Source organism: Triturus cristatus, chromosome 1_2 (assembly GCF_964204655.1).
Source record: "Triturus cristatus chromosome 1_2, aTriCri1.1, whole genome shotgun sequence".
NCBI lineage: Eukaryota > Metazoa > Chordata > Amphibia > Caudata > Salamandridae > Triturus > Triturus cristatus.
The window spans coordinates 585,282,270-585,309,352 of record NC_140580.1 but is presented as its reverse complement, the minus strand read 5'-3'; the positions used below and the strand labels follow the sequence as shown (position 1 = coordinate 585,309,352).

Below are 27,083 nucleotides of genomic sequence, written 5' to 3'. Positions count from 1 at the left end.
CTTGGGGTCCTGCCTGACTAGGACTGGCGTGAGGCATTGTCCTCGCCTAAAGAAGTGGCTTTCCCAATGCGTCTTCGGCTGGTGCAGCTCAAAGTCCTACATAGGGTTTACTGGGATGCCATTTTGTTGCACAGACTCAATAGGCGGCCAGACTCGCAGTGCCTCCGGCACTGCGCTCAGACGGGCACATTCCTTCACATATTATGGGGCTGCCCTCGCATACAGAGATACTGGGTCAATGTCACCAGACAAATGGCTAGGGCTTGTGGTAAGACAATACACCCGACACCCTCATTGTGTCTGCTTAATATCTGGGTAGCGACGGACCTCATGCTGATTGAGCAAGAGTGGGCCTCAGGGTGTTGGTGTGTAGCAAAGAGGAACATTGCACAGCGGTAGTGAGTAGATACCACACCAAAAATGGTAGAATGGGCCAAGGACATGGATCATGCCATGCTAGCGGAGAAAACGGTGTTCAAAGAGAGGGGGTACCCACGAAAATGGGATCACAAGTGGGGAAAATGGAATAAGTATAGAGGGAATATATGTATCTCTCCGACGATAGAACTCAGGAAAGAGAGACAGCAGATACTTATGGGGGCAGCACGGGATCAACAGCACACTGGGTGAAGGGTCCCGATTGGCCGATAGACAGGAGGACTCCTAGCCCGGAGAAAGGTAAAAAGCAAGCCGCAGGGGGCGATCGGTGTAATATGATTCTCAGATGTACTGGACTACAATGTGGTGGAGGGGGGCCGAGGAAGGGCAGTAATGGTAAAGGTGGACATCTCTGCATTGTCAATGTATCTGTTCTTGCTGCTGTCTTTGTTACTAATAAAATGTTTTTTTTTTTAATAAATAAATGGCATTGTCATTTACAATGCCAATAACTCAAACTCGCGAAAATGCAAGACCTATTGCATTTACCAGAGCCCTTGTGCAGTGGCACTGGACCATACCCCTCTTAGAACCGAGCCATTACAAATCCAATGCAACCGATTTACAGTATTTGTGCTGTTAATGCCCATAAAAACTCTGTTCAGAGCCCATAAAAAGCAGAAAATACGCAGCGCCTTGAAATGATGGCAGATTCTATTTAATAGAAGATAAATAAGATCTTTGTCCACACATATTACTATCCTTGTAGATGGTGCTTGACTGCCTGTGCTAAAAATACAATTCCTGCATTTATCAATAGGGAAGATACAGCAGGGCTATCGCTTAAATATTGATCGCCACGGAGGCTCTCTAATACTCTCCGTAGGTCTGCAACTATTTATGGTGTGTCAGAATCTATTTCACTTTTTATGCCCATTCAATCCATGCCACCGTTCATGACACTGGCAGGAAGAGAACAAGCCTTTTAATTGCTTTAGTGATGTGTTCATCTGGGGCCGGATTGGATAAACTGCCAGGTGCTGCTAATTGGCATTGTGGAGCAATTTAGCACAGTGCTATGTATTGTTAATTTGTGCAGCTTGGCTCCATTTAGTCTTGCTGCAGTCACTATCTTGAAGCAGTGCTGATGCCACAAACCAGAACGGTTAGGCCGGAGGAGCAGTCTCCCATGTGAGACACTCTGAAGTCCAACTGGAACAAATCAAAATGACACAGGTGCAAATTCAGGAGTGTTCAATTGGGCGCAATGCTCCATGGTGTGGATTCGCCAAGTTTAAATGTGTAAAGCGGAATGCAAATATGAAAAGCACAGATTCTCATCATTATGTGGGGAAAGGATCACAGCATATGAGCAAACTGTGCACAGTGAAATTGTGCATGGGCAAACTGCTGATGGAAATGGGTTTGCGCTCTTTCACCTTAAACAAGTATATTGACTCCTGGTGACATTTCAATATTGATTAAAAGAACGGGAAAGTTTTTTATTTGCATAAAAGGTTAATTTCAACAGTTATCACGTGGGTTTGGCGGTGAGGCCCTGTCACACCGCCAAACTCATATTCAGCCCCTTAATGTCTGTTGATCTTCATCCACCCAAGTGATGCTTCATATTATCGTTTTAGTTTTAAAATGCACTTCACTTATTAGAAATGTAACATGTAAATGTTCTTAGCATATAGAGCAGTTTAGGTTTATATTCATTACCTTTGTTTACAAATAGCTCACTTCCAAAACGTTGCTTGCTCAATAGCCCTTACACAACATCGTTCCCCTCCTTTCCTGCAGTACAAACACCAATGTCAATAGTTTTAAATCTACTAACACATATTGTAATGCTTTTATGTATTTCTAACATCTCAATATACCCCCAAACCAAAAAAGTATTGAGGCATGCTTATTTTAATAGTTGTGTCATTTGCTACATTTTGCAGATACTCCGTTTACCTTTACTTCTTCCACATAAGTGTAAATAATGGATTTAGATGAAATTGCATTTAGAGGACTGAAGGAGTGAATCTTTTGTGAAGCGTTTATAGCACACCCCTGCCAAGTGCCAAGCCAACCATAATAAACCAAGTAATGTGGCTACCAGGAGGTAACATGGGTTAGACAGTCAAGGATCACAGATGCACATTAACAAGACAACTAGCATTGGAGAACACATGCACAATCAACCATACAGAGCATGTTACTACGTGAGAGTTTGCAAACTCTGGTCTGGCTAAGGAGCATGTTAACCTCGGCATGGTGCAGCAGATAACGAAACTCGTACTGCATGGCATAGAGCCCTGTAATCCGTATTGCTCACACCCATCCTCCGCCAAAGTTGCACTGTGTTCTGGAGCACGGTAGCTGCAATTTCAATTGTTAGGATCATCGGGTGGGCTTCCATTGTGGAATTCAAGACTAGATTTAACACCTGATTGGTCACCACTAAGGAAGTATAGCAGACGCTCTTAGCACTTGCATATGGAGCATTATGCGTAAGCCAACTATGGTTCCAAAAAGAGGATGGCTTCAAGGTAAATATTTAAACTGTACATTATTTGACCGTAAGGCATCCCTAAGCAACTGAAGATGAGGCAGATTTCCGGTTTCAATGCTGTTCGCGACAAACCATTTCTAAACAATGCTTACTATTGTCAAAGGAATGCCTAATAATGCACTAAACAGGAATGTAAAGATCATATAAAACAAGGGAAACTGAATCGAAATGAGAGAAGGAGAAACGGGAGGAGGAGGAGTGGAGTGGTGCGCACACGTGCATGCTTGTGCCCGCAGCTGCACGCGAAGAGAGTAGTCTGCTCGAAGCACATACGCGTGCTTGTGGCGCGCCGCTGCGCTCTTCCACAAGGTGTGTGCCGCCACATGCACGAGTATCTGCTTCGAAAAAGAGCTGAACAACGGCTAAAGGTCCTCCAAGCAGCGCACGCACGCTGCGTAGGCGAGACCTAAAAAGTGCTGTGATTTAGTGAAAGAAAACAGAATGGACAGGAGCCACTCTGTAATGAACCAGCATACTGTCATGTTTATATTGTGTCCTGGCTAGAAGCAAACGCCAAAGGACGATTTAATTCAGCCCCCCTTTTTTTTGTCAGTTTCCTTTGCAGACTGCTGACGAGCGAATGCACGCTGCTGCTTTTAGGCACACAGTACAAATTGGATTTAAGAATAGGCTTCATTAATAACAGCTGGGGAGACCGAGATCTACAAGCAATAACCGGCCCTCCATGCGCATGATGTACACTGCAGAGAGGTATTGTAGCAAACAGCTCACTTATGTCCTAAAGAGACCCTGGTAAACATCACATAGTCAAAACATCAACATTTTATGCAGGCATTTTTATGTTACAAAATAGATTGGAGACAGTAACTAAGGAGCATACACCTCATTCATGTTGTACAGAAAATAAATATATATGACATCCCTAATGTATATATGTAGAATTGTTACATTTTGTACACCAATGCACGTTTGGAGCACTGCGCCCTCTGCGCCATTTTAATTGTATATAAAGGGACTATACCCATGCTGAGAAAATCTGCTTTTGACGGGAATGCGATAGGAAAGTGCTTTATTTTGATAGACAAAGGAGTCCCACGGAACCATTTGGTCCGTTTCCGGTATAAATAACCCCTTTACTTCAATCTTTCAGTTCGGAGAAAGGATTACATTGTATATCTTTTTGGGGTGACAAGTCTGCCAATACCATGTTGAGAATTGTAAGAATTTGGGTTGTTAGTTGACAGGGTTAAGTCCCATCTCAAGTAATAATCACAATCCTTGTCAGGTTGAATCATCAAGGTCACTAAATCCTGGGCTCAACTCCCTGGTAGCTGTGGCATAGACCGAACAGGCTTAGCTTAGAGGCAATCTGTTAAGTATTTATGCAGTACTACGACAGTAATAAAAACCCAATGTAAAACAATAAAAATCCCAAAACAAAGTAGAATAGAGTAAAATTTTATAAACAAAAATACACCAAAATGACAAAAATCCAATAAGGTAGAAATAGCACCAAGGAGCACTAAGTGCCAATGATAGCGAATGGTTGTGGAAGAAAAGGATTCACTAACTAGTTTCATCCTGGTCAAAGATTTTACCTTCGGACTCTAGTCCTTTAAGTCAGAAACCATAACAGGAGTACACATCTAAAGCCCTGCCTAAGGACTCCCATGGTGGCAGGCAGAATCCAGGTCTGGTCCAATTGCTACTGGCCAGCTGCAGGAAAAGACCTTTGTAGCTGACCCTGTAGCTTTAACAGAAGGTCAGCCTTATGACCTGTGTTTGTCTCAGGTACAAGAGGGAGAGCAGGTCCAGGCTCTTCTCAGGCCTCAGACAGCAGGTTAATTCTTCTTCCGATCTTCTGCAGGCCCAGATGTGTTCCTAAGTAGATGCCTGGAGATACCACATTTATGCCTGGCACAATCTAGGGGGTAGTAATGACCAATGTGGACATCTTTAAGGGTAAAGTTTCCTGGGGTCAACCCCACCCACTTTGGGTATTTTCAGGATGGCAGACGTCTGGACACACTAAACTTTGATTCCGAGGGCTGGGTGGTATAGAAGTATACTATGGTTATCCCAGTGTCCTCCCACATCAAACACTAACATTTAGTTTTAGGCAGTCCTTTTCCCCCAACAAACTCAGAGACAGAAGTTTGATCTGGGAGAACAAAGCTGAGCTTTCAGCAAGACAGCAAGTATACAAAAATTGTTTTGCCATTAAGTTTCCCTCCTTTGAAGTGTGACCCAAATGTCAAATGAAAAACCCCAGCAGACCTATCAAGCAGGTCTTGCCACTCCAGCAGGATCCGACATTGTTATGTCAAGAAGAGGCCCAATGTGACAGCAGCCAGTCTAGCTGGAGGGAACCAAAGAAGACTGCAAGACTGGGTCTTGGCTACATTTGCTTGCGACAGGGTAGGCTTTTTTGACGATAATCAAGTCCTTGGGCCATGTCCACAGTTCCTCCCATCAAGGGCACAACACCACCTCTCCACACCCAAGGTCTTTTGTTCCTCTCCTGGATTTAAGTTCACACTTCATTCATGCCTATTAAATTTCTGGATGACCGAAGTAGAAGAACAAAATGCAAATTTAACTTCCACGAACTCTAGGCAGGGCTAAGGCAATGTTCGAAAAGTAATCTTTCCCAAATATTTATTACAAATCAGACTTCATCAGTGAATTAAGCGTGTAGTAAATATTTTAAAAAGTCCCCAAATTACACTTGTAGCTTTTCCTAGGTGGAGAAAACATTTATTAAACGTAATATTGTATCCCGGTGCTTCCCTATAAAATATCCAAGCTAGCAACTGTGAAAACCGTTTGAGGTGCTAGTCACTCTATGGGCATGTTTTACATTAAACCTTTACATATTCTACTTTTAAATACCACAGACCATGCCTTATGGGAAATAAGGATTGCTTAGGGGGTGACATTAATATTTAAAAGTAAGGCCTTGGCCTGTCAAAAAGGAGTTATTTTGATAGGTCTAATTTGAAGTGTAAAAATGCATAGTCTACAAACGAAGCCCTGGAGACACGTTTTACAGGGCCACTGCAGTGGATAGCACAATGAGTGCAGCAGTTCACTTGTGATAATTGGCTTACAAGCCCTGGGTACACCTTGGTATGATATAGTAGGAACATATTAGCAAGTTGAATATGCCAATCAGGGGTTAACAAATCTTACCATGTTGAAAGGAGGAGCACGACCACGTTACCACTAGTTAGCAGGAGTAATGTGATCAGAGTTCTATAGCCAGCAAAAATATGGTTTAGCAAAAAGGCAAAACAGTCAGGGGTCACCCTGCAGAAAGGGCACATTTCCAACAACAACAATGTATTTAAGAGTGCTTTTAAAAGGGATAACTGCAATGTCTGAAATGTTAAATAGGTGTGTAGCTGCCAAGTTGCCTCATTTCATATACAACTTCCTTTAGCCAGTCATGGTGCTTCAGTCAATAAGGAGATGCATGTTAAGACTTAAGTTCTGCATTACACATTTTGAGCTTTGACTAAAAAACTGCATGCAAAGTGGTTTCAAAAAGCCAACTAAATGAAGCAATGTGAAAAACTTAAAATGCAAGAATAATCATACATTTTAGTCAAAAATTCTTCAACACCCTCTAAAGTCCCTCACACATTTCAGGCTTTATTGCTTGTGATAGACTTTTAATTTCACATGCAGGATATATTTTAAGAATATGCTTTCAAAATGCTGCAGCATCCTTCAGGATTCTACTTTAAACATATGGCTGAATTTCTATGCTTTACACTGCATATATTTAGTGTGATACTACAAAAAATACTGCTGAATACAGGCGTTGTCTATATTAGTCTGTGTATGTGACCTCTTGCCTCACTAAAATTCTTTACCCAAGCAGAATGAGTCCCCTCAGCCCCCACCAACCATATATTCCCTTCACCTTTCATTAAAGCGTACATTTACCTCAAAGTGCACAATTTAATTCCTTAAGTTATTCTAGTTATTGCAATTTAGATCGTAATTGATATTCCCTTCAACACCACATATATAGTCAATTCTTAAGGTTTCTTAGGCTTGGCACGTGAAGACAAAATGACAACAGTACATGAACAATTCAAGAATTTATACAACAAAGTTTTTCAGGGCAACTTAAATAGGACTCCACAGAAAACAAAATGACAAAATCAGTAAAATGTTCACAAAAAGAACTTTTACGTTACTAGATTAATTTAAGTAATACAAATGTGACTCAAACCACTGTGTACTCTTAAATGAAAGGATGGAGTCTGTGGTTGCTAGGTTTCCCTTATTCTGCTTGATTTAGTATGGTCCCTCATCCACAAACCCTTAATTGGATCAAAACTCATTGAGTAACAGGTCACTAAAATTCTTTAGCATGCTTCATTTAGCCTTTAAGAAAATAGGTTTGTCGCCGTGGGGGGTCAGGAGGCACTGATGAAATTAGATTATGTAGCGAAGAAGGGTGCAGCATGATAAAGTTTGAAGATCATTGATCTACAGCCTTGGAATACAGTTGCAGCACTTGGTTAGGGGCAGTTTTCTTAGCCTCTGGTGTTGGCATCAGGATTAAGGACTAGAGAACGTAAAAAACCTTCTTCTGGTGGAAGGATTCACAGGAATCCTGCCAAACATCATGCCAATGCAACCATAGATGTCAGACTAGAAGCCAAGGCAAAACGATCAGTGTTGGAAGAGATTAGGGAGAGATCTGTTCCTGCGGGTGGTCCTCAGGGGTCAGATATAGCCCATTGGGGTTTGAGTTAAGGTTGGGCAATATGAAGTTAAGATGGATGAAACAGTTGTATGCACAAGGGAGTGGGGATAGTCCAGAAAAAATCCAGAAGAGAGAGAGTTCTGAGAAGACGCATCAGAGGTACTGGCAGATTATGGTGGCCCTAAAGCTGGGAATGCACTGGAAAGTCTGCTGCAGGGTCCTACCCACGTAATGCTTGAAGCAGCAGGAGTATGGTGGAGTCAATCTCAGATTGGATGCTCTTGCCCAACAAGGCTATGACTAGTGGCTGACATGAAGGGCAAACTCAACTAGAGCTGGGGCTTCAACTTCTGATTCTGCACGTTAAGTTCAAAAGCAATACATTCTAATGGTTTGGGATCTTAATTGCATGCACCTTCACTAGATCACAGCTTTGCTCCAGAAGGGAAAAAATAAACACGGCTGCTGCTAATATTTTCAAAGAGGAAAACGATCAACGCAATCTAAAAGGATTTAGTACTTGTCATTTACCACACACCTGCGTGAACAACAATGTTAACCAACAGGGTTAAAGATTTTAAACTGTGTACCCAAACCAATAATGATTCAGCAGGTGGATGGGCTGCAATGAGTCAGTTCTGTTGCAGTGTCTCATGGAAGGTTAGGGAACAAGAACAAGAAATTCAATCTATACAAAATAGCATCACTCAAAAGCAAATTGTTCTTTATATTGTTGTTTGGTGCTCCAAACAACCTGAATTTTGATGGCTCCTCAAATCTGGGGCATGTTTGATATGTTTTGCTCTAAGCTACAAGAACATTTTGCTGAAGCCAACACACACAAAACCTGAAATCAACAATAGACTTTGCTTTAATTACAATTTTCCCTTTCTCAATTTCCAAATCAATGTGGACAGAGGTCAGGTAGCTTACAGGTGCTGTAGGTACAAATTTTGCTAGTGACGTATCCTCAGAATCCAAACTTTTAATGTAAAACTATCAAGACTGTTAATCTGAACAAGTTATCGAGACCAGTATGCTTACTTAGCAATGCAGAAAAAAAAGAGCAATAGGGAAAGTTTTGCCATCAAACAAATGACACACACATTTAAATGGTGGGGCATAGGAGATACACCATGGGTTTCATCCTACTAAAACTCTAAAACTCACCTTGTTTGAAGAGGAGCATTAGGGTCTTGCTTCTTGCTTTTTGATCCCAAACTATCTTTTTTTGGCTTTTTCTTCTTTGGTTTGCCTTCTTCATTCTCGCCTTCTTCATCTTCATCATCCAGCGGCACCTCAATCTCTGGCTCTTTCAATAACCCAAAGAAAACCTACAAGTTAAAATGACAAGAATTCACCACATTGGATAAAAAAATGCCTTTATTTAATAAACCGTATGAACAAACAGTCCCACCTCCAATTCCATGCACAAAAATAGAAATGACAGTCTTGGTCACTGAGAGGAAATTAATTACCTATCTTGGTCAATAACCTGACATAATGAAAAAAATAACATTGTAGATGGAGCTGACTCGCAAAGTTTTAAATATTAGGCTTGATTATTAACTGATGTAATGGTACTTGATTTATCAACACCAAAAGGATGAAAGGCCAGGCAGGTTTCTGCCAAGATTCGAACTTGCAAGCTCGAAAAATAAGACGTAGTAGTACATACTTAACTTGCAAGCAGACTTGTTCAGAATCCCGGATTGAACGTGGAGTTCTAATTGTACATGGTTTCTGTCCTGGAGGAACCTCGGTTGTGGGTAGGGGGGTGGGGACGACGCAGGTCAGAAAGGGAAATTGGATGCGCCTATTACAATTTGGTTTTTCCATTTGGTAAATCCGAAACTGCTTACTGTTCCTCACCTTGATACGTAACACTTGAATTCATGAAGTAAAACTGCCATGGCAAATACAGCAATTATGAGTTAACTATGCAATTTGAAGGTCCATCAGGAAGAAAAATAAAGATTACTACTTTTCCAGAAACTGTTGAGGACTCATTCATATGCAAAACATTCCAATTTATGAAATGCAAGAAAAACGGTCTAAAGCCCAACAAAGATACTAACATGCTTACACAAAGTTCTTGACTAGGATGTTATAGAGTCTGCCTAATCAACATTCCAAATGAGGTCTAGTGAACGTTATACTTCAAGCACTCCCAAAGCATCAGGACAAGACTTAATACTGTATCATTACCAAACACGGTCCGGACTTACCATTTGTCAGTGAAACTTGGGTCTCCCCTTCCTCTCAGCCTTCTTTTGACATACTTATCCCAACAGACCACAAAAACTGTTGTTGGCATGGTCATCATCCAATAACTCATTGAACTCATGTAGCTACACAACACCACAAACATATTCCTAGGAGGGCCTAATATCACTTGAGACATCAACAAAAACACCCCGAGAGCAAAATTATAAAACCTATGAAAACTACACAACCTCACTCAAATTATCACCACAACTACTCACTAAAATGGCAGCACAATAGACCCTATTATAGCTAAATCACAAAATCATCACCCTGCAAGATCACCTGATCTACTTAACAACTCTCCATTAACAAGAAGACAGCCAAGCCCAATAAAATCTGGATAAGACCCATGAAAAATCTCTTTGTAGACGAATTCTATAAGTAGCTCAGCCTACTCTCACCATCCCTACTGCTCAGTCTGCGGACTCCATAACTAAATACCATAAAGACGCAACCAAGAAAATTATAAATAAGCTACCAGCCTCAAGGCTAAAATCAGTTACTAAAAACCCTCAATACCCTGGGTATTCCAATGAATTAAACACCAGCAAGAGACATACAAGAATACGTAACAAATACTGGAGACAATACAATGCCCCTGAAGCCAGTGCCACCCTAAGAAAACAAGGAAAATCACAAAACACCTCGTCAGAACGAAATCGAAAGGCTGCATAAATCACATCAACACAGCAATCAGCTGACCAAAAACTCTTTCAACCCATAAAACAGAGTACCATCTTTTTTTTTTTTTTTTTTTTTAAACTGACAATCTACAATATAAAACTGTGGCAAATACATCTTTCCTATTCAAAACAGACACATCACTGCTGGTCTTTCTTTCTTCAAGATGAGGACTCACTCAAGATCATCTCCTCAATGAGCCACTCTACTCAGAAGCCCTATACCAGAATCTCAAATTGAAACAGTTGCTGCAAATATTGCCCCTTTCCTCATGATAATCAACTCTTTTCTAAAAGATAACACCGGTCTCAGAAACACTCACATCTGGCCAAATATCTTCCCTTCTCATACAAGCAATCTCTGACCCAGAGAACCGTGACAATTTTAGACCCATTACCAATCTACCCTTTTCAGGAAACATAGGAAAAGTGATTCCAAGCTAACTGGTGAACCACATATCAACCAACCACCTCCTCAATAAACTCCAATCTAGCTTTAGATCCAAATGTAGCACTGAGACAGCCTCCCTACAAATTATAGATGATATCCAAAAATACAACATTACAGATCTAAAGGAATCAGCAGGCTTGCATTTCTTTCTGAAGCCTTCATCACCATAAACCACAACACACTGTCTTTTATGCCCATCTAAAATGGGCATAGAAAAAAAAATACTAAATTGCATTGAATCTTTTCCATCGACAAGAACACTATTTGTCACCTAAAACCTTTTCCAGATCTTCTCCCTTCCCAGTTAAACATAGAGTACTTCAAGGCTCAATCCCATCACCACATATCTTCAACCTCTTAATAAAGCTGCTTACACTACACTAATGCACCTTATATCTCAGAATTTCTAGTCCTTTAGATAGCACATATCTTCAGTAGCGGCTGGTGTGCCTGGACAGGGTGGTAGGGTAGAAGGGGGGGGCAGCCTGAGACGACTGGCCAAATAGTCATTTCCAGTCCCCTCAGTGCCTGTCACCCTCAGGCCTTCCCCTCCTAGGCTTGCCCCAAAAACTCAGCAGGAAAGGGAAAAAAAATGTTTTATTATCGTTTTCTTTTTTTTGGGGGGGGGGGGGGGGGGGGGAGGCGCCACTCACTTCCGCCATAGTGGAGGAGCCGCCGCTGCATATCTTTTGTTCTTTCTCGAAAATCCAATTACATTGAGGTCGGCTTTCTCTCTGAAACAGTACCCAAATGAAATTATGCTCTTTCTTCCCCATACAAGTAACTATCTTACAACAGTCCAAAAATGGTTTGACTCCCTTCAATAAGATAACCAAATCAGCAGCATACCAACTACTTCTTCTAAGGAAACTCAAATCCTGTAGTAGATTCAGGACCGTTGTTTAATCCCTTGTCCTTTTCATCAATGGATTAAAGCAATGCTCACTTGTCCAGACTACTTTAAATAACAACTGCACCTCTCAAAGGATCTACACGCAGCAACACAACCCATCCCCAATGCAGAAAATTCAGACCCCATCAACCCTATACTTAAGTAATTCTCTAGAAGCCCATATTACCTTCAAAATTGCCTAATTTCCCACAATGTCATTAACCCTAGCCTACTCTCTTACCTAAAAAAACTCTACATAAGTGACAACGAAAGATCAACAAGAGGAAAAAAACAAGCTCAATCTCAAAATAACTGAATAAAAGAAAGGTGAAATCGCCAATCAAGCCTTCTCTTGCAAGGTCTCCAGACTTTGGAACTCCATCTCAGATGTCCTCAGAATGAAGTCAAATCTCTCTTTATTTAGGTTAGACATCAAGACTCCCTTCAAAATACATTTTCGGGGCTAATCTTCCATTCCTATGTAATCCCCCACCCTCCACTATGGTTTAATCCTCTGTTCCCCTGGCCTAATCCCTAGCTAACCTCTTCATGTTGGAGATACCAATCACATGATCTGTGTAATTTGCTCTGCTTGCCTGGCAGCTAGGTCTGCGCTATATAAACAAAATAAATTAATTAAGTTAACTTTTTTCAAAGTCCTTCACAAACTACATTATGCAGAGGTTAAAATGTATGCTGCTTCCTCCCCCTAGAAGACTGGAATAAACGTTGTGCTGTCAAAAGAACCTCAGTCACCTTGCATTTTTTTATTTTGATATAGTGCAAAAGCGAATAGGTAGAGGAATGGCAAATGTTTGGTTTGGGAAAGTAACCAGTTTTATTGTTGCTATAACCACTGAATGTTCTGCAACACAATTTTCAGGCTGATATCTACAATATGAATACAAACTATTTATTCATCAAATCTATTACAATATTAAGATGATTATTGTAAAGCACTGCTTAGTGCTTTTGTTCAGGATTTTAAAGAACATAAAATTAATCTGGTTAACGACACCACATTTGAATTCAGTATCCGCCTTAAACAGACCACCAGAAAAACCATTTCTCACGTGCGCCAGACTGTTGTAAAGCCCCATCTCTGAAACAGCCTGCAATTCTGGGATGATTAATGATTATCCACAGTTTAATTTTATAGGGCTATACTATAATTTCTGTCTTTATTTGCTTTGTGGGACTTTAAAACACTCCTCCTTTACTTTTTTTTTTTTTTTAATCGCAAATACACAATTATTACGTACATCGGTAATTTTCACTCAAAAGCAGCATTAACCATCTCAAAACATGTTAAAGCTTAAAGAGTGTGTGGAATACATTTAACCCACAGTGAGCAAATGATTACCTTTGAACACCAAACTGGGGAGTGATCAGCACAATACTAAACAGAGTACAGAGTTTCAATTAGGTTAAATGAAAGCCAGTGAAAAGTATAGATTAAGAAAGCAAGTGCAAGTCTATAGACAAATGGCAGAAACTAGTCAGTTGTTATGTTTTGGTAATTAAGCTGTTTCGGAGTCCTTAGTAAAATGAAAAAAAAATTATCAATGGTTCAGGATTGCTGTATCATCTTTCAATACAAAAATTAACACTGTCATATTGTAACTCACTTTTGTCTTCCATTTTGTTTTAAATACATTTCTTTTCAGAGGTTGAAAAATTAACGATTTTGAAAGACTAAGGAGAACAGCAAATCTAATAAAGGTTATTGAATATACTATAACGTTATGCTTACAGACTCGGTTAAACGTCTTGCTTTTTCTCTAACCAGGCACAATGTGGTGCAAGAAGTATAGCAAAAGGAAGCAAAAAAAGAGTCTCCAACTGTGGCTTCATTCAAAATCAGAAACTTTGGAGCTTAAATCTCTCCATCCCAAAATCACCCTGTGCTTGTACATCTGTCACAATAGACTATAGGGACCAAAATAACTAATTTCCTAAAACAAATGTGTATTGGCCTCTTGGTTGTGAAGTTGCGCTACATGGATCAGTGAAGGAGTTAAAAGACATTCTACCTAAAATACTTCAGAATTTACTTAAGATCGATCTCTCAGTTCTTGCAGACTTCATATACAACTGTAAGAAACACATGAACTGTAAGATCAGACCCCCAGTATTTTATTACAAAAAAATATATGGAATATGCTACTTAACAGTATGCATCTGTTCTTGGCATGTAGAGCTGCAGATCTACACACTTTTGCATAGATCGCCATCTGGTGTTGGGCCCGGATGTTTGCAGTTTGTTTTTCCTCTTGGAAAGTCTTTGGAAGTCACGAGGTCGGTGACTCCTCCCTTGGTTCGTATTGCGCATGGGCTTCGGCTCCATCCTCAGATTGTTTTTCGCCAACAGCGTAGTAGTAATAGTGAAGAAACCCATGTGTGTTGTATCTAAATAAGATAGACTGGAACAGATACAGGTAGCAGGGGAGGCGGGTGGGCGTGTGTAGATCTGCAGCTCTACATGCCAAGAACAGATGCATACTGGTAAGTAGCATATTCCGTTCGAGGCATATGAGCTGCAGATTACACACTTTTGCATAGACTATATAGCAGTTCCCAACCCTAGCGGCGACCACCGGTATCTGTTGCAGTGGTTTGAAAAAGTGTTTTTAGTACAGCCTGGCCCACACTAGCTTGTTGCTTGGTTTGCACATCTACACAGTAATGTTTAGTGAAAGTGTGCGGTGTTGACCATGTAGCTGCTTTGCAGATATCATCTAATGGGATGTTCCCTAGAAAAGCCATAGAAGCCCCTATCTTTCGTGGAGAGTCGGGTTTAGGGGGAACGGATAGCGTTTGTTTTGCTTTGTGGTAGCAAATCTATGCATTTTACAATCCACCTAGCTATCCCTGATTTAGAGATGGGGTTGCCTTTATGTGGTGGAGAGAAAGAGACAAACAGTCGTTTTGTCTTTCTGAAAGGTTGTGTTCTCTGGATATAGTAAAGTAATGCCCTTTTAACATCCAGTGTGTGTAGAGCCCTTTCTGTAACAGTTTGAGGTTGCGAGAAAAAAAAAACCGGTAATTCTACTGATTGGTTTAGATGAAAGGGGGAAATGACTTTGGGCAGGAATTTTGGGTTGGTACGGAGGACAACCTTGTTCGGGTGCATTTGGAGAAAAGGTTCTTGTATAGTAAGTGCTTGTATCTCACTGACCCTTCTAAGGGAAGTGATGGCTACAAGGAAAGCTGTTTTCCATGTGAGAAATTGCAGTTCACATTTATACAAAGGTTCGAAAGGCGGTCCCATTAGCCTTGTAAGAACTATATTTAAGTTCCACACAGGTGAGGGTGGTACTCTGGGGGGAATTATTCGTTTGAGGCCTTCCATGAAGGCTTTAATGGCAGGCACTCTGAAAAGTGATAGGTGCTGTCTGTTTTGTAGGTAAGCGGCAATTGCTGCAAGGTGTAGACGAATGGATGTATACGCTAGGTTACACCTTTGTAGATGGAGTAAGTAGCATATGATGTGCTGTATAGATACGTCTAGAGGGTTGATTGTGTTGTTATGGCAATAAACAACAAATCTTTTCCACTTTGCAGCGTAGCAGGCTCTAGTTGTAGGGAGTCTAGCTTCTCTGATGACGTTCATACAGTCAGGGGGAAGGTTAAGGTATCCGAATTCTAGGATCTCAGGAGCCCGATCGCAAGGTTGAGCTGAGCTGGGTCCGGGTGTCTGATCTCTCCATGGTTCTGGGTTAGGAGGCATGGTGAGAGGTGTAACTTATGGTGTGGCACTACCGAGAGTTCCAGCAGCGTGGTGTACCACGGTTGTCTGGCCCATGTTGGAGCTACTAGAATCAGTGTAAGGGAGTGCTGTTGTAGCTTTCGCACCACTAATGGAATTAGTGGGAGAGGTGGAAAGGCGTACGCAAATTTGCCTGACCAGTTCATCCATAACGCATTGCCTTTGGACAATGGGTGTGGGTATCTGGCGGCGAAGCTTGGGCATTTTTTGTTTTCGTGGGTGGCGAAGAGGTCTATGTGTGGATGCCCCCACATCTGAAAGAACGGGTGAAGAACCTGCGGGTGAAGTTCCCACTCGTGGATCTGCTGCGTCTGTCTGCTGAGCAGATCTGCCATGGTGTTTTGGACTCCTGGAACATGTTGGGCTAGGAGAAAGATTTTGCGTGGAATTGCCCATCTCCATATGCTCTGTGCTAGTTGAGAGAGCTGTGGAGAGTGTGTGCCGCCTTGTTTTTGAATGTAGTACATGGCCGTCATGTTGTCTGTGCGAATAAGGACGGCCTTGCCTAAAATCTGTGTCTGAAAGGAATTTGGGGCTAGAAAGATTGCCAGTAACTCTAGATGGTTGATGTGGAGTAACTTTTGTTTTGCGGCGTCCATGTGCCCTGCACTGTGAGGTGTAGTAGATGAGCTCCCCAGCCGGAGAGCGATGCGTCTGTTAGGATTATTTGTGGAACCGGGTCCAGGAATGGTCGACCTCTGGAAAGATTTGTTGTGGTCCACCACTGCAGAGAGCGATGGGTGAGACCGTCTACCAACACCAGATCCGTCAGTTGCCCCTGGGCCTGGTTCCTTTAGCGCGCTAAGCACTCTTGGAGTGGACGCATCTGGAGTCTTGCATGAGGCACTATGAAAATGCAAGAGGCCATCATCCCTATTAGTTGAATAAACACTCTTGCTGGGAGAGAGTGTTGAGGTATGAATCTTTGACGCAAAGCCTAAATGCTTGCAATCCTGGCAGGATTGGGGTAGGCTATGGCTTTTGAGGTGTCTATGGTGGCACCGAGGTATTGCTTTGTGTGAGATGGTATTAGCTGGGACTTTTGGTGGTTCACTGTGAAACCTAGCTGGTGAAGTAGTTGGATTGTAGTGGCGGTGTGATGTACAAATTAGTTGTAGGACGCTGCTTTTATTAGCCAGTCGTCCAAATATGGGAAGACGTGAATGTGCTGTCTTCTGAGGTGTGCCGCCACTACCGCTAGGCACTTGGTGCTGTGACCCCGAATGGGAGCACCTTGAACTGGTAGTGTTGCCCGTCCACTACAAATCTGAGGTACTTTCTGTGAGCATGGTGTACCGGTATGTGAAAGTATTTCAAGTCCAGTGTGGTGAGAAAGTCTTTCTGGGAGAGGAGCGGAAGTACCTGCTGAAGTGTTACCATGTGAAAATGGTCCGAATGTATGTATGTGTTTAGAGGCCGGAGATCTAAGATAGGTCGTAGAGTCTCGTCTCTTTTTGGTATCAGAAAATATAGGGAGTAGACTCCTAAATTTTGCTGATTGGCGGGAACTTGTTCTATTGCCTGTTTTTGTAGGAGGGAGATTACCTCCTGTTTTAGTAACATGGAATGTTCTTGTGACATTGGGTGTTGCCTGGGTGGAAAGTTTGGGGGGGGGGGTAGATGTCAATTCTAGGCAGTACCCTGAACAAATAATTTGGTTCACCCATCTGTCTGAGGTGATGGTCTCCCAGACATGAAGGAAATTTTGTAGCCTGCCCCCGACCGGAGTGGGATGGTCTGGAGGGAGCAGGGGGAAGTCATTGGGTAGGCGGTGTGGCAGAGCGGGCGGTATTTGTTTTGCCTCTGCCTTTATTGTTATTGCCTCTATATCCGCCTCTTTGATAACCCCTTGTGAAGGTGGATTGAGCAGGGGATTTGTAGGACGTGGACGCGCTATCTGAGGAGTAGCCTCTGGCCGTGCCCCGAAAGGAAGAGCGGCGAAAGGAGCGTCTAGGAGGGTGTGACTGCAAGGCTCCCATAGATTTCGCCGTATCTGTGTCCTTCTTCATCTTCTCGAGGGCCTCATCTACCTTTGGGCCGAATAGATGTTCTTGATCAAATGGATGATTTAATATGGAGGCCTGTACCTCAGGTTTAAAACCTGAAACTCTCAGCCAAGCATGGCGATGGAGGAGGACGCTAGTGTTAATGGCCCTGGAGGCTGTGTCTGCTGCGTCTAAGGCACAGCGTATAGAGGTGTTAGTTATGGTCTTACCCTCTTGAATTAATTCATGGGCCCTATTTTTGTATTTTTCTGGGAGATGGTGCATGATGGTTTCTAGTTCATCATAATGCGCCCTGTCGTATCTGGCCAATAGCGCTTGAGTGTTTGCGATACGCCATATATTGGCTGCCTGTGACGCAGTACGCTTTCCTGACGCGTCCAGTAGCTTTGACTCTTTGTCAGGTGGTGGTGCTTCGCCTGACGCCTGGGAGTTTGACCTTTTCCGTGCAGTGGAGACCACTAGGGAATCCAGTGGCGCTGGCCCTTTGATATAAGCAGGATCTGTGGGGGCAGCTTTATACTTTTTTTCTATGCGTGGGTTAATGACCCTAGCCCTGACTGGGTCTTTAAAAACCTCTGGCGCATGTTTTATTACCCCCTTGAGCATAGGTAGTATGGAAGTAGACCTACGTGCGGTATCAAAGGTGTCTAGGAGGAAATCTTCCTCTACCGGGTCAGTGTGTAGCTCTACCCCGTGATAATGTGCCGCCCTCTGAAGTAGGTGGTGAAAACCTAATGAGTCCTCTGGTGGAGATGGCCTGGATTGATAAAGGTCATCTTGTGGGACATCTGGAATGTCTGGATTATTATAATTGTCCCATGGGTCTGGGGATACTGTAGGGGTGGGGTCTTGTGGCACATCCCCTGGATCGAAGTATGTGTCTCCCTGATCATCATGGTCTGGAGACGGGGTCGGAGAGCGATGAGGCAGGGGTGGAGAAGGCGGAGGGGCGGAGGTGGAGAGGGTGGAGGAGGTGGAGGAGGCACTCTGAAAGGGGAGGTAGCACAGTCTTTACTCTTTGGAGGCGGAGGCGGAGCCAGTTTGTCCAAATGTCTCTTTTTAGAAGAAAGTGCGAAATGTCCCGTTTTTGGATCCTTGGTAAGTGTCTTTTGCAAGGGATCCGGTGTAAACAGTTCCTGAGACAATGTTTGTTCCATCGGCGCCGAAGGTTTTGGGGCCGATGACTTTTTAGGCTTGTCCGTGCCGTGCTTTTTTGGAACCTCCGTTTTTTTTGTCGGCACCGAGGTAGGCTTCGGCGCGGGAGTGTCGGTGCCAAGGGCCTTATGGTGTTTGGTCGGTACCGAAAGGCTGGGTTTCGACACCGAGGGCTTTGGTGCGGAACTCGGTGTCGAGGTGGAAGCCGGTCTCTTTTTCGGTGCCGAAGTGTGTTTCTCGGCACCGCTGGCAGGCTGGCTCGAGCCCGAGCCGCCGGAAGGCTTATTAGGCTTCTTCACCGGGCCCGAAGGTGGGGTGTTTGAAGCAGTGTCTTTGGTCTTGCCTAGGCCCGGAGGCGAAGGCGTGACGAAGCCTTTTTGGGTGTCGGCGCGGGTGTGGGAGGGGGTATAGTACTCACGACCCTCTGCGCCGGGGTGATGTCCTCCACATCCGAGTCGTTGGCTTCGGAAGCACTGACGAGGTCCTCTTCGGTGTGCTGCTGTCCCGGAGCTTCGCCGTCGTCCCCGAAGATGTCGACTGGAACGGAGGTCGAGGAGTGCGCCATGTTTTGTCTGGCCCTTCGATCTCGAATAGTCTTTTTGGATCTGAAAGACTTGCAGGCGGGACAGTCTCGAGCCTCGTGTTCAGGGGAGAGGCAGAGGTTGCACACCTCATGAAGATCGGTGTGGGGGAATTTGGACCCACATCGAGGGCACTTCTTGAATGGAGTTCTTTCCATCAGCCGGGGCCGGAGCTTGGATAGGCCCGAAGGCCGCCGTCGACGACTGGAATCGAAGATGTGTCGAAGAGAAGGTGATTGAGGAGATCAGGATCTGAACAATACCGCGATGAGCGAGGATTCTGCTTCGATCGTCGAACTGGAAATGTTCGGAACCGGAGCGCGAAGTATTACATCCGAGCCCGATGGCGGAAAAAAACAATCTGAGGATGGAGCCGAAGCCCATGCGCAATACGAACCAAGGGAGGAGTCACCGACCTCGTGACTTCCAAAGACTTTCCAAGAGGAAAAACAAACTGCAAACATCCGGGCCCAACACCAGATGGCGATCTATGCAAAAGTGTGTAATCTGCAGCTCATATGCCTCGAACATGTATTTAAACAAGCAATCAGCATGGTGGATAGCTTAAGAAACCAAGCTTGCCCTGACATCAGATAATTTAACAGCAAGCTGGCCATAACTGAACTTAAAACATGTGCTTCACCTGACAACTAAGGACATGTTTGGACCAAGGAAAATCTGTGCCTGGTAATGAGCCCGCATCGTCGCATCATTCTCAACTTCTGCACTGTCACATCTCCCTACCTCCACTACAGTGGGGCAAATTGCTTTTGTTCTACTGGGTGATGCTATTTATCCTGTTTTTGTAACCACTCTAAGCACCTCACTGTGATTTGTAGTTTCAGAGATATCCTGACTGACTGACTTGGTATTTCTAAAGCGCACTACTGCCGAGGCGTCTTGGTGCGGAGATAAAGTGCAAGGCTAGTGCAGCGTGACCGGTTAGCATTGAGATTAAGGCCATGTTTTTATTTGCTTCCTGAAAAGTGGCCTGCTTGGTTGAAGTCGGAGTGGTATAGGAAATGAATGTCACAATTTAGCTGCTAAGTGTGATAAACGCTTTCCCCCCCACCTTACTCTATTTATCTTGGGGCATAACAACAATCCAGTATTTGAAGATCTGAGACTGTTCGTAGCAAGGGAAGACGGTTTGCAAGTCATAAGCCCCTCCTCCGTGGATGGCTTTGTGAACTATACACAAGGCCTTAAAATCCACCCGTCGTTTAACTGGATATGCTGTTTTAAACTTGCTACAAGATCCTAATTCTTTTTAAAGAGTTCCCAATTTGACATACAAATCAATTGGTCCATTTCACACATAAGAAATAGATTTACATAAAAACATTAAAGGCAGTTGAAAGGTTTCCATACCACTGTCAACATCTAAAGTCCCCACAGAAATTGTACAGAGAAAAAAAGTCAAAAGAAAGATGAAAACCATATAATTATATACAGCTTCTGAGGTGTTGTAGATAACCCAATAGTAAAGTCATACTTTATTCACAAAAGATTTCATAGCAAAAATGACTCCGGAGCATGGGGATCATGGTTCAATCTCAGCCGCCAGCTCAGCCCAGCACCATGTGACTCTGGGCAATCGCTCGCTTAATCTTCCCGACGGCCAACAGTGCCACGAGACCCCTTAGGGTGATTAGTTCGCGCTTTACAAATACGGGGAACATTTTTTATCTTTATGACTAAGTGTTTCAAGGTACGTATCACAAACAGTGTTCTTTCAAAAGATGTAATTTGCAGAGATTTTCCTGAGGCTTTTCTTCACAACGTTGGCTATTTCCCGATCTTAGTAGTCATCCACAAAACTTACCTTAATGACAATATTCTTTGGACTATTGGTGCTTGTAATGTATACCTTAAAAAGTTACCCAAGCTGCCTGCATTCTTGCCTACCCTACCTATTGGGCATCACCTGGAGCCACACCCTGTCCCCGATAGTGTGCCTCTAGTGTCCCTTGAGCAGGCCCCGTTCTGCCCAACAGACACAGGGCGTTTGTCTTCAGCTACAGCCTTTGGCCACTTCCCTGTCTCCTTGTGTTCCGTACCCCACAGCCAGAGGCACAAACAGCATATACTTTAGCAACTGCCTGCATCTAGGCCAAGCCCAGTCACCAGAAGGCATAGGCTTCAGTCACATTCATATCACACCTTTTCAGGCCTCACTTAGCACAATATGTGGCTATAGCCAGTATCAAAAATGTGTCGCCTAGAGTTTCAGTGTTGCTAGCATCACACCAAAGTGCTTATTGGGTAAAGAGCTATGCACTCTGCCCAATACCCCTTTCCAACTGCTTACTGGCCATGACTAGGTCATAATCTCTGCACTTTGGTCGCACTCTTTACCCTGTACCTCTGCTCAGCGTCAGCTCGGCACTGTATTTAGCTCTACTCTAAGCCCACAGCAGGATCTTCCGCTGTGCTGTGAGATGACTAATTTTAACTCTATCTTCTGAACGTAAAGGAAAAACTTTAAACTTAAGCCCAAGGCTCATTTTTGGGTCTCGCCTTGCTATCGCGTAAGCGATCGCAAAGCGAGACTATTGTAAAAGGGCTTTTCAAAGTGCTCCCAAAAAGCGGATTGCATTGCTAGCACGCACACAATCACGCGCATGGTGCCGACATGCACTCCGCTTTTTGGGAGCACTTCAAAGGGTCCGCTCACCCGCCTGGAATGCGCTCCCCCCGCCCCCAAGCGCGCGCGCACCACGCTCCGCCGGGCTGGTTTTGTTTCACTTCTTTTTTTTTTTTCAATAGCAATCACTTTCAGTCCTGCTCGTCTTCACCGTGTAGGGCATGGCTGGTTATCAGCAGCTCTGAGGCCACTGAGGACATCAAAGCGGCCGCGAAAGTGCACACTATTTGCCACCCCCTTCCTGCTTGTTACTTCACTGCTGCTTTGAATAGATGCATCATGGAGGGATGTCATCATTCGGGCTCCAAATAACGGACTGTTCCCAGGCAGATCCTCCGTGCTGCGCCGTGCTCACAGTAGGAAAGTCGAGATCTGTCGTCGCCTAAAAGCTGTGTAAATGGCAGACGTGCTATATGTAAACTGTGTAACATAAAACCCATACATTGAGAGTAATCTTTCATTACTTAATGCCTTTGAGCGTGTCATGCCTTTGAGCGAGCGCATGTCCGTTTTCTAGTACTTTGTGTTTCACTATTCACATCCGGTAATGGCTTAAATATGTGCGCATGCAAAGTCTTGTTGGTTGAATAGCCTTGACAGCACGAAAGTGAGACATGACGTGAAACCACTTGGACTATATATTTTTATGAGGCATCTTATGTCTGCTTTTAACCACATATTAAGGGTGCCCTAATGGGAATTTGAGCCTGGGACACCTCACGCTAGTTATCGCTGCTCTTCTCCTTGCTCCTCTACCCCTCCCCATCCCACCCCCACCCACCAGCTGCACGACACATTGCGCTCATTATCACAGCTCCTCTCTTTGCTCCTCCAACACCCCCCCCCCGCAATCCCCAAGCTGCACGACACCTCTTGCTTATCACCGCTCCTCTCCTTGCTCCTCCCCCCCGCCCCCCTTCCCCTGAGACTGCCACGGAGCGTGCATTTAGGACAGTCACACTGGGAAACGACCATATGGCCCACGGCCTCCCAGTGCCCTGCTGTGTTTTTATGGCGGCCGCGCACATCGCCGAAAATAAGTTTACAACGCTCCTCTTCTTGCATTTCAAATGCTTGTTTTTTTAAGCGGCGCAGCAAGCCGCATGCTAAATGCGGCCGCCCTGCCATTTCTTTTCTATTTCTTTACTTTAGTTACAATCTCAGCACCCACGCGGGTGCCATGATTTCATCAAAAGTAAAGCAATAGAACAAGCATTTGCAATGCAATAGGTCTCGCAGTTAAAACGAGAATAAGCTATTGGCATTGTAAATGACAATGCCTTTTATTTATGTTTTTAAAAATAAAAATAAAAGGCATAGTTATTTGCAATGTCAATAGCTCAAACTCACTTAAATGCGAGACCTATTGCATTGCAAATGCTTGTTAACAACTGAGCCCAAGCAAATGCTACACTCAAGCCTAACTCCAGTCCCTGTACTAAACCCAAAGATAACCTTATAATTAGCATCCTGTAGTCTGTGCCGAAGACCAACGTTTACCCTGAGCCCAGCACTAAACATAGGCTTAATCATAGCTCTGGCAAGCATCCTAACGCTAATCCTAGAGCTAAGATCAAACGTATGCCCTGTCGCAAACACTAAGGGTAGCCCAAAGCACTGATCCTAGGTCCAATGATGACATTCATATTAAACTTCTGCAACTTTGTTAACACTAGAAAAATGGCTTACAATTATGGCTGCATGCTTCTACTAAGGTAAAAGATGTTTCGAACTTGCTGCGGTTTGTGGATGATGTGCTACTTGAGTCCTGTGGGGCACTAACCTTTAGGTGAAAACATCTTAGAGGCAGCATAGACCGGCCCAGCAGTTTGGTTTTGACCATTTTTAGAGGAAATGAGGGGCAAGAATGATTTGCATATGGTGGTTTTTCAACTTCTGTGTCATAGCAAGTAGATATTTAATAAATCTGCAGTTCAAGTGAAATTATGGTTAGGATCAGATATACCACCTTAACATAGGTTTTAAAAAAAAACATCCAATTCAAGAAACACAGTTAATGTACAATTCTGGTTACAAAATAAAAATGAAAAACATGAAATTCACCAGTTATGGTTAGCTCTACAATCCAGAACTCTCAAAGCAGCAATGCAAACCATAACTCGCACACCAATGTAATGCTCACAGTGGCATTCTAACAGAGTCCCTTCCAAATATTAAAAGATCTTACAGCTCAGATGTCATCACATTAATACTATCGGAGACAAGTATTAATTTGATGCTTGTATTATTTATTGGTTTAAGACGGTGCTATATTTAATGATGTGCTTTTAGGTGTTGTAAATTATCATAATCAATATAAATATTTTGAAGTCATAAACATTGTGTGTGGCGCGAGCTTTATATTTTGAACGCCTACTGTGAGAGAAGATCTACCTAACCACTGAATTGTTTTTTTTATAAATAGTTTGTTTTGTATAGTGGCCAGCTAAAATGCAACCGATCCTGTTAAGAATAATTGAAGAGCATTGTGGGCCTGGATGTGCATGCCAAAGGACTTTGCCATTTATTAAGTGTCATGAGGCGCACGGTTGCCCTTACTTGGTTTGAAGAGATTGTTCTTTTAAGGGGAATTTTTAGATGATTACTTAACTTTGAAGCAATTGTGCACATGAGGGCTGTGTTATCTGTAGACAACCTTGTCCGAGTGGCTCAGATACGCGAGTATCTAGATGTCCTATTGAGGTGGCAACACATACCTAAATATGATCTTGATAATTTGTATTGCCCACAATAGTCAAGCAAAGTGTCTTACATATTCTATTGATGTAGTAATGAAGCACTAATGTATCTGGATGGAACCGAATGAGATGCATTATTGACTGTGAAGCTCGAAGATTGCCAACCAGTGTTATATCAGAATTGTGCTGGATAAATGAAAGTTGTAGTAATGCCCTCTGTATGGAGGGAGGGAAGGGACGGAGTTACTCCATGGTGTTCAGAGCATCTCAACAGACTATGAGGCACATCTGTGTAGTGTTGATTGCAAACAGCATGTTCTAATACGTGTGGTTGAAAATGTGGTCTCCCTTCGTGTTGTGGGGGGGGGAGGGGAGGGGGAGCATACGGCATTCTATCCATCGTTTCCCTTTCTATGCTCCGTTCCTCTCCTCCCCGGTCTCTACCTTGCCCCTTCCTTCCACTCTGTCTCTACCGAACCTCTAGAAGCTTTCTGCAATTAACATCAGGAAGCTGGCCAAAGTGATTAAGGCACCAGGAGCGGACCTGCGCTTTCAAAACGAGCCTCCAAGGGCTCCAGCCCTTCAGGGAAATGCCTGTTGAATAAAAGGTGCGTCCGGCCCAACGAGTTCACCCCGCCAGAACTTATGTGCCTTGGCATTTCAAGACAAGTTACAGGGACCCACTACAAAGCTACCATGTCAACGCAAACCCATGATGCCCAGGTCATGCAATGCAGGCACAATTTATATTGTCACCAATAAACACACAGATACAAGTTTGCTTTATGCCACATGTTCATATCTTACTTTGTGTAGGATCTACAGTTAGACTAGCTAATATTTGGATTTATGAACTACTTACAGGGATTTCATACAAAAATCCATGTTATCTGGCCGCCACTCACTTTCAAGAGAAACATAAAATCATAGCAGAGTAATTATGCTTTACATGTATTCTTGGCCCTGGGTGCAACACAAGAGCAACTGTGAGCTGAAACGATGGTGAGAGGATTTAAAAGATATTATTATGCCAAAAAAGAAAGGTTTACTTTGGTTGCACCAAGAAGGAGGATTATATCCTCTTTGTGCCAAGAGATATAATAAGAATTAGATAAAAAACATGTCAGTGTATCGATGCAGCAAACTGCTATCCAATAAATGCTCTTATGACCAATTATGTTAGGTTTGGGTATTTTAATAAACCAGGGAGTGCTGCCCTTTAGCAACACTGATGGACTCATACATATGGTCGCAATTGCAATCTGTGAATCGATTCTGCCCATAATACGGTGAATCAGTTATTCCCTTAAAGGGTTAACCAAACAGATGAGTGGAAGGTCACTATACCCAAGATTGTTTACCCAACTGTAAACTGTATCATGGTCTATGTAAGAAAGTCCCCCTTTTTAAACATGGTCATTGCCACTTTTTGCCAGGTATTTGATGCAATTTTGACTGACATGCACTGTGTTCCTGCAAACCAGGTCCCTAGTACCAGTGTGCTTTCCCTAAAACAAGGTAACTGTTCAACTGTAGCACAATTGTCACCCCTGTAAGTCCCTAGTAAGTGGTACCGCTAGTACCCAGGGCATGGGTACCAAAGAGGGTCCCTAAGGGCTGCAGATGTATTATGCTACCCAAATCGACCGCCATACAAATTGCATGCAGTCTGCCATTGCAGACTGTGTGTCATTGCGCAAACTAGGAGTGAAAAACACAACATGGCACACTCCCAGTCACCCCTACAGAAGGCCTTGCAGCCCTAAGGCAGGGTGCATTATATTTCATATGAGGACATATCTGCATGAGCAGATATGCCTCCGTGCTGTCTAGCCCAATTACTAGATGATACAAGTGAACTGGGAAGCCATCTTAAGCATATGTACTGGGCACTGATCATTACGAGTTCCCCAACTACATGATGGCTTTACTGAAACCTATGGTATTTGATATCAAACACCCAGTCTTAATAAACCTGTACTGTTGCCAGTACAAGATTTATTATGACATGAACCCAGAGGGCACCTTAGAGATGCCCCATGAAAATCTACCACTAACCTATGTGCAGGCTGACTGATAACGTCCAGCTTCTTGTACCACAGATATGTTATTGACCTCCACCACCCCCTCCCCCGCATGTGAGCGACCATGCTCTCCAAGACCAGATATAATGCCTGCTCTATATGAAGATGTTCACAGTAGGTGTTGCACTACCCAGCCAGTCACACCTCTAATGTGGGATGCCTGATGTGCTCCACGAAAGAAGGGTTCCACCATCTTGTCTTTGGTGGAATTATGAACTCTGGG

General features: G+C 43.4%; 1 protein-coding gene across 1 annotated transcript in view; it reads right to left on the bottom strand.

The window, feature by feature from the left end:
* Nucleotides 1-27,083, bottom strand: part of TAF5 (TATA-box binding protein associated factor 5) — a 205,516-nt gene that overhangs the window by 160,341 nt on the left and 18,092 nt on the right. Inside the window, exon 4 of the mRNA XM_085606681.1 lies at nt 8,799-8,962. Coding sequence (XP_085462807.1) covers nt 8,799-8,962 — 164 coding nt within the window. The remainder of the gene's footprint in view (nt 1-8,798; nt 8,963-27,083) is intronic.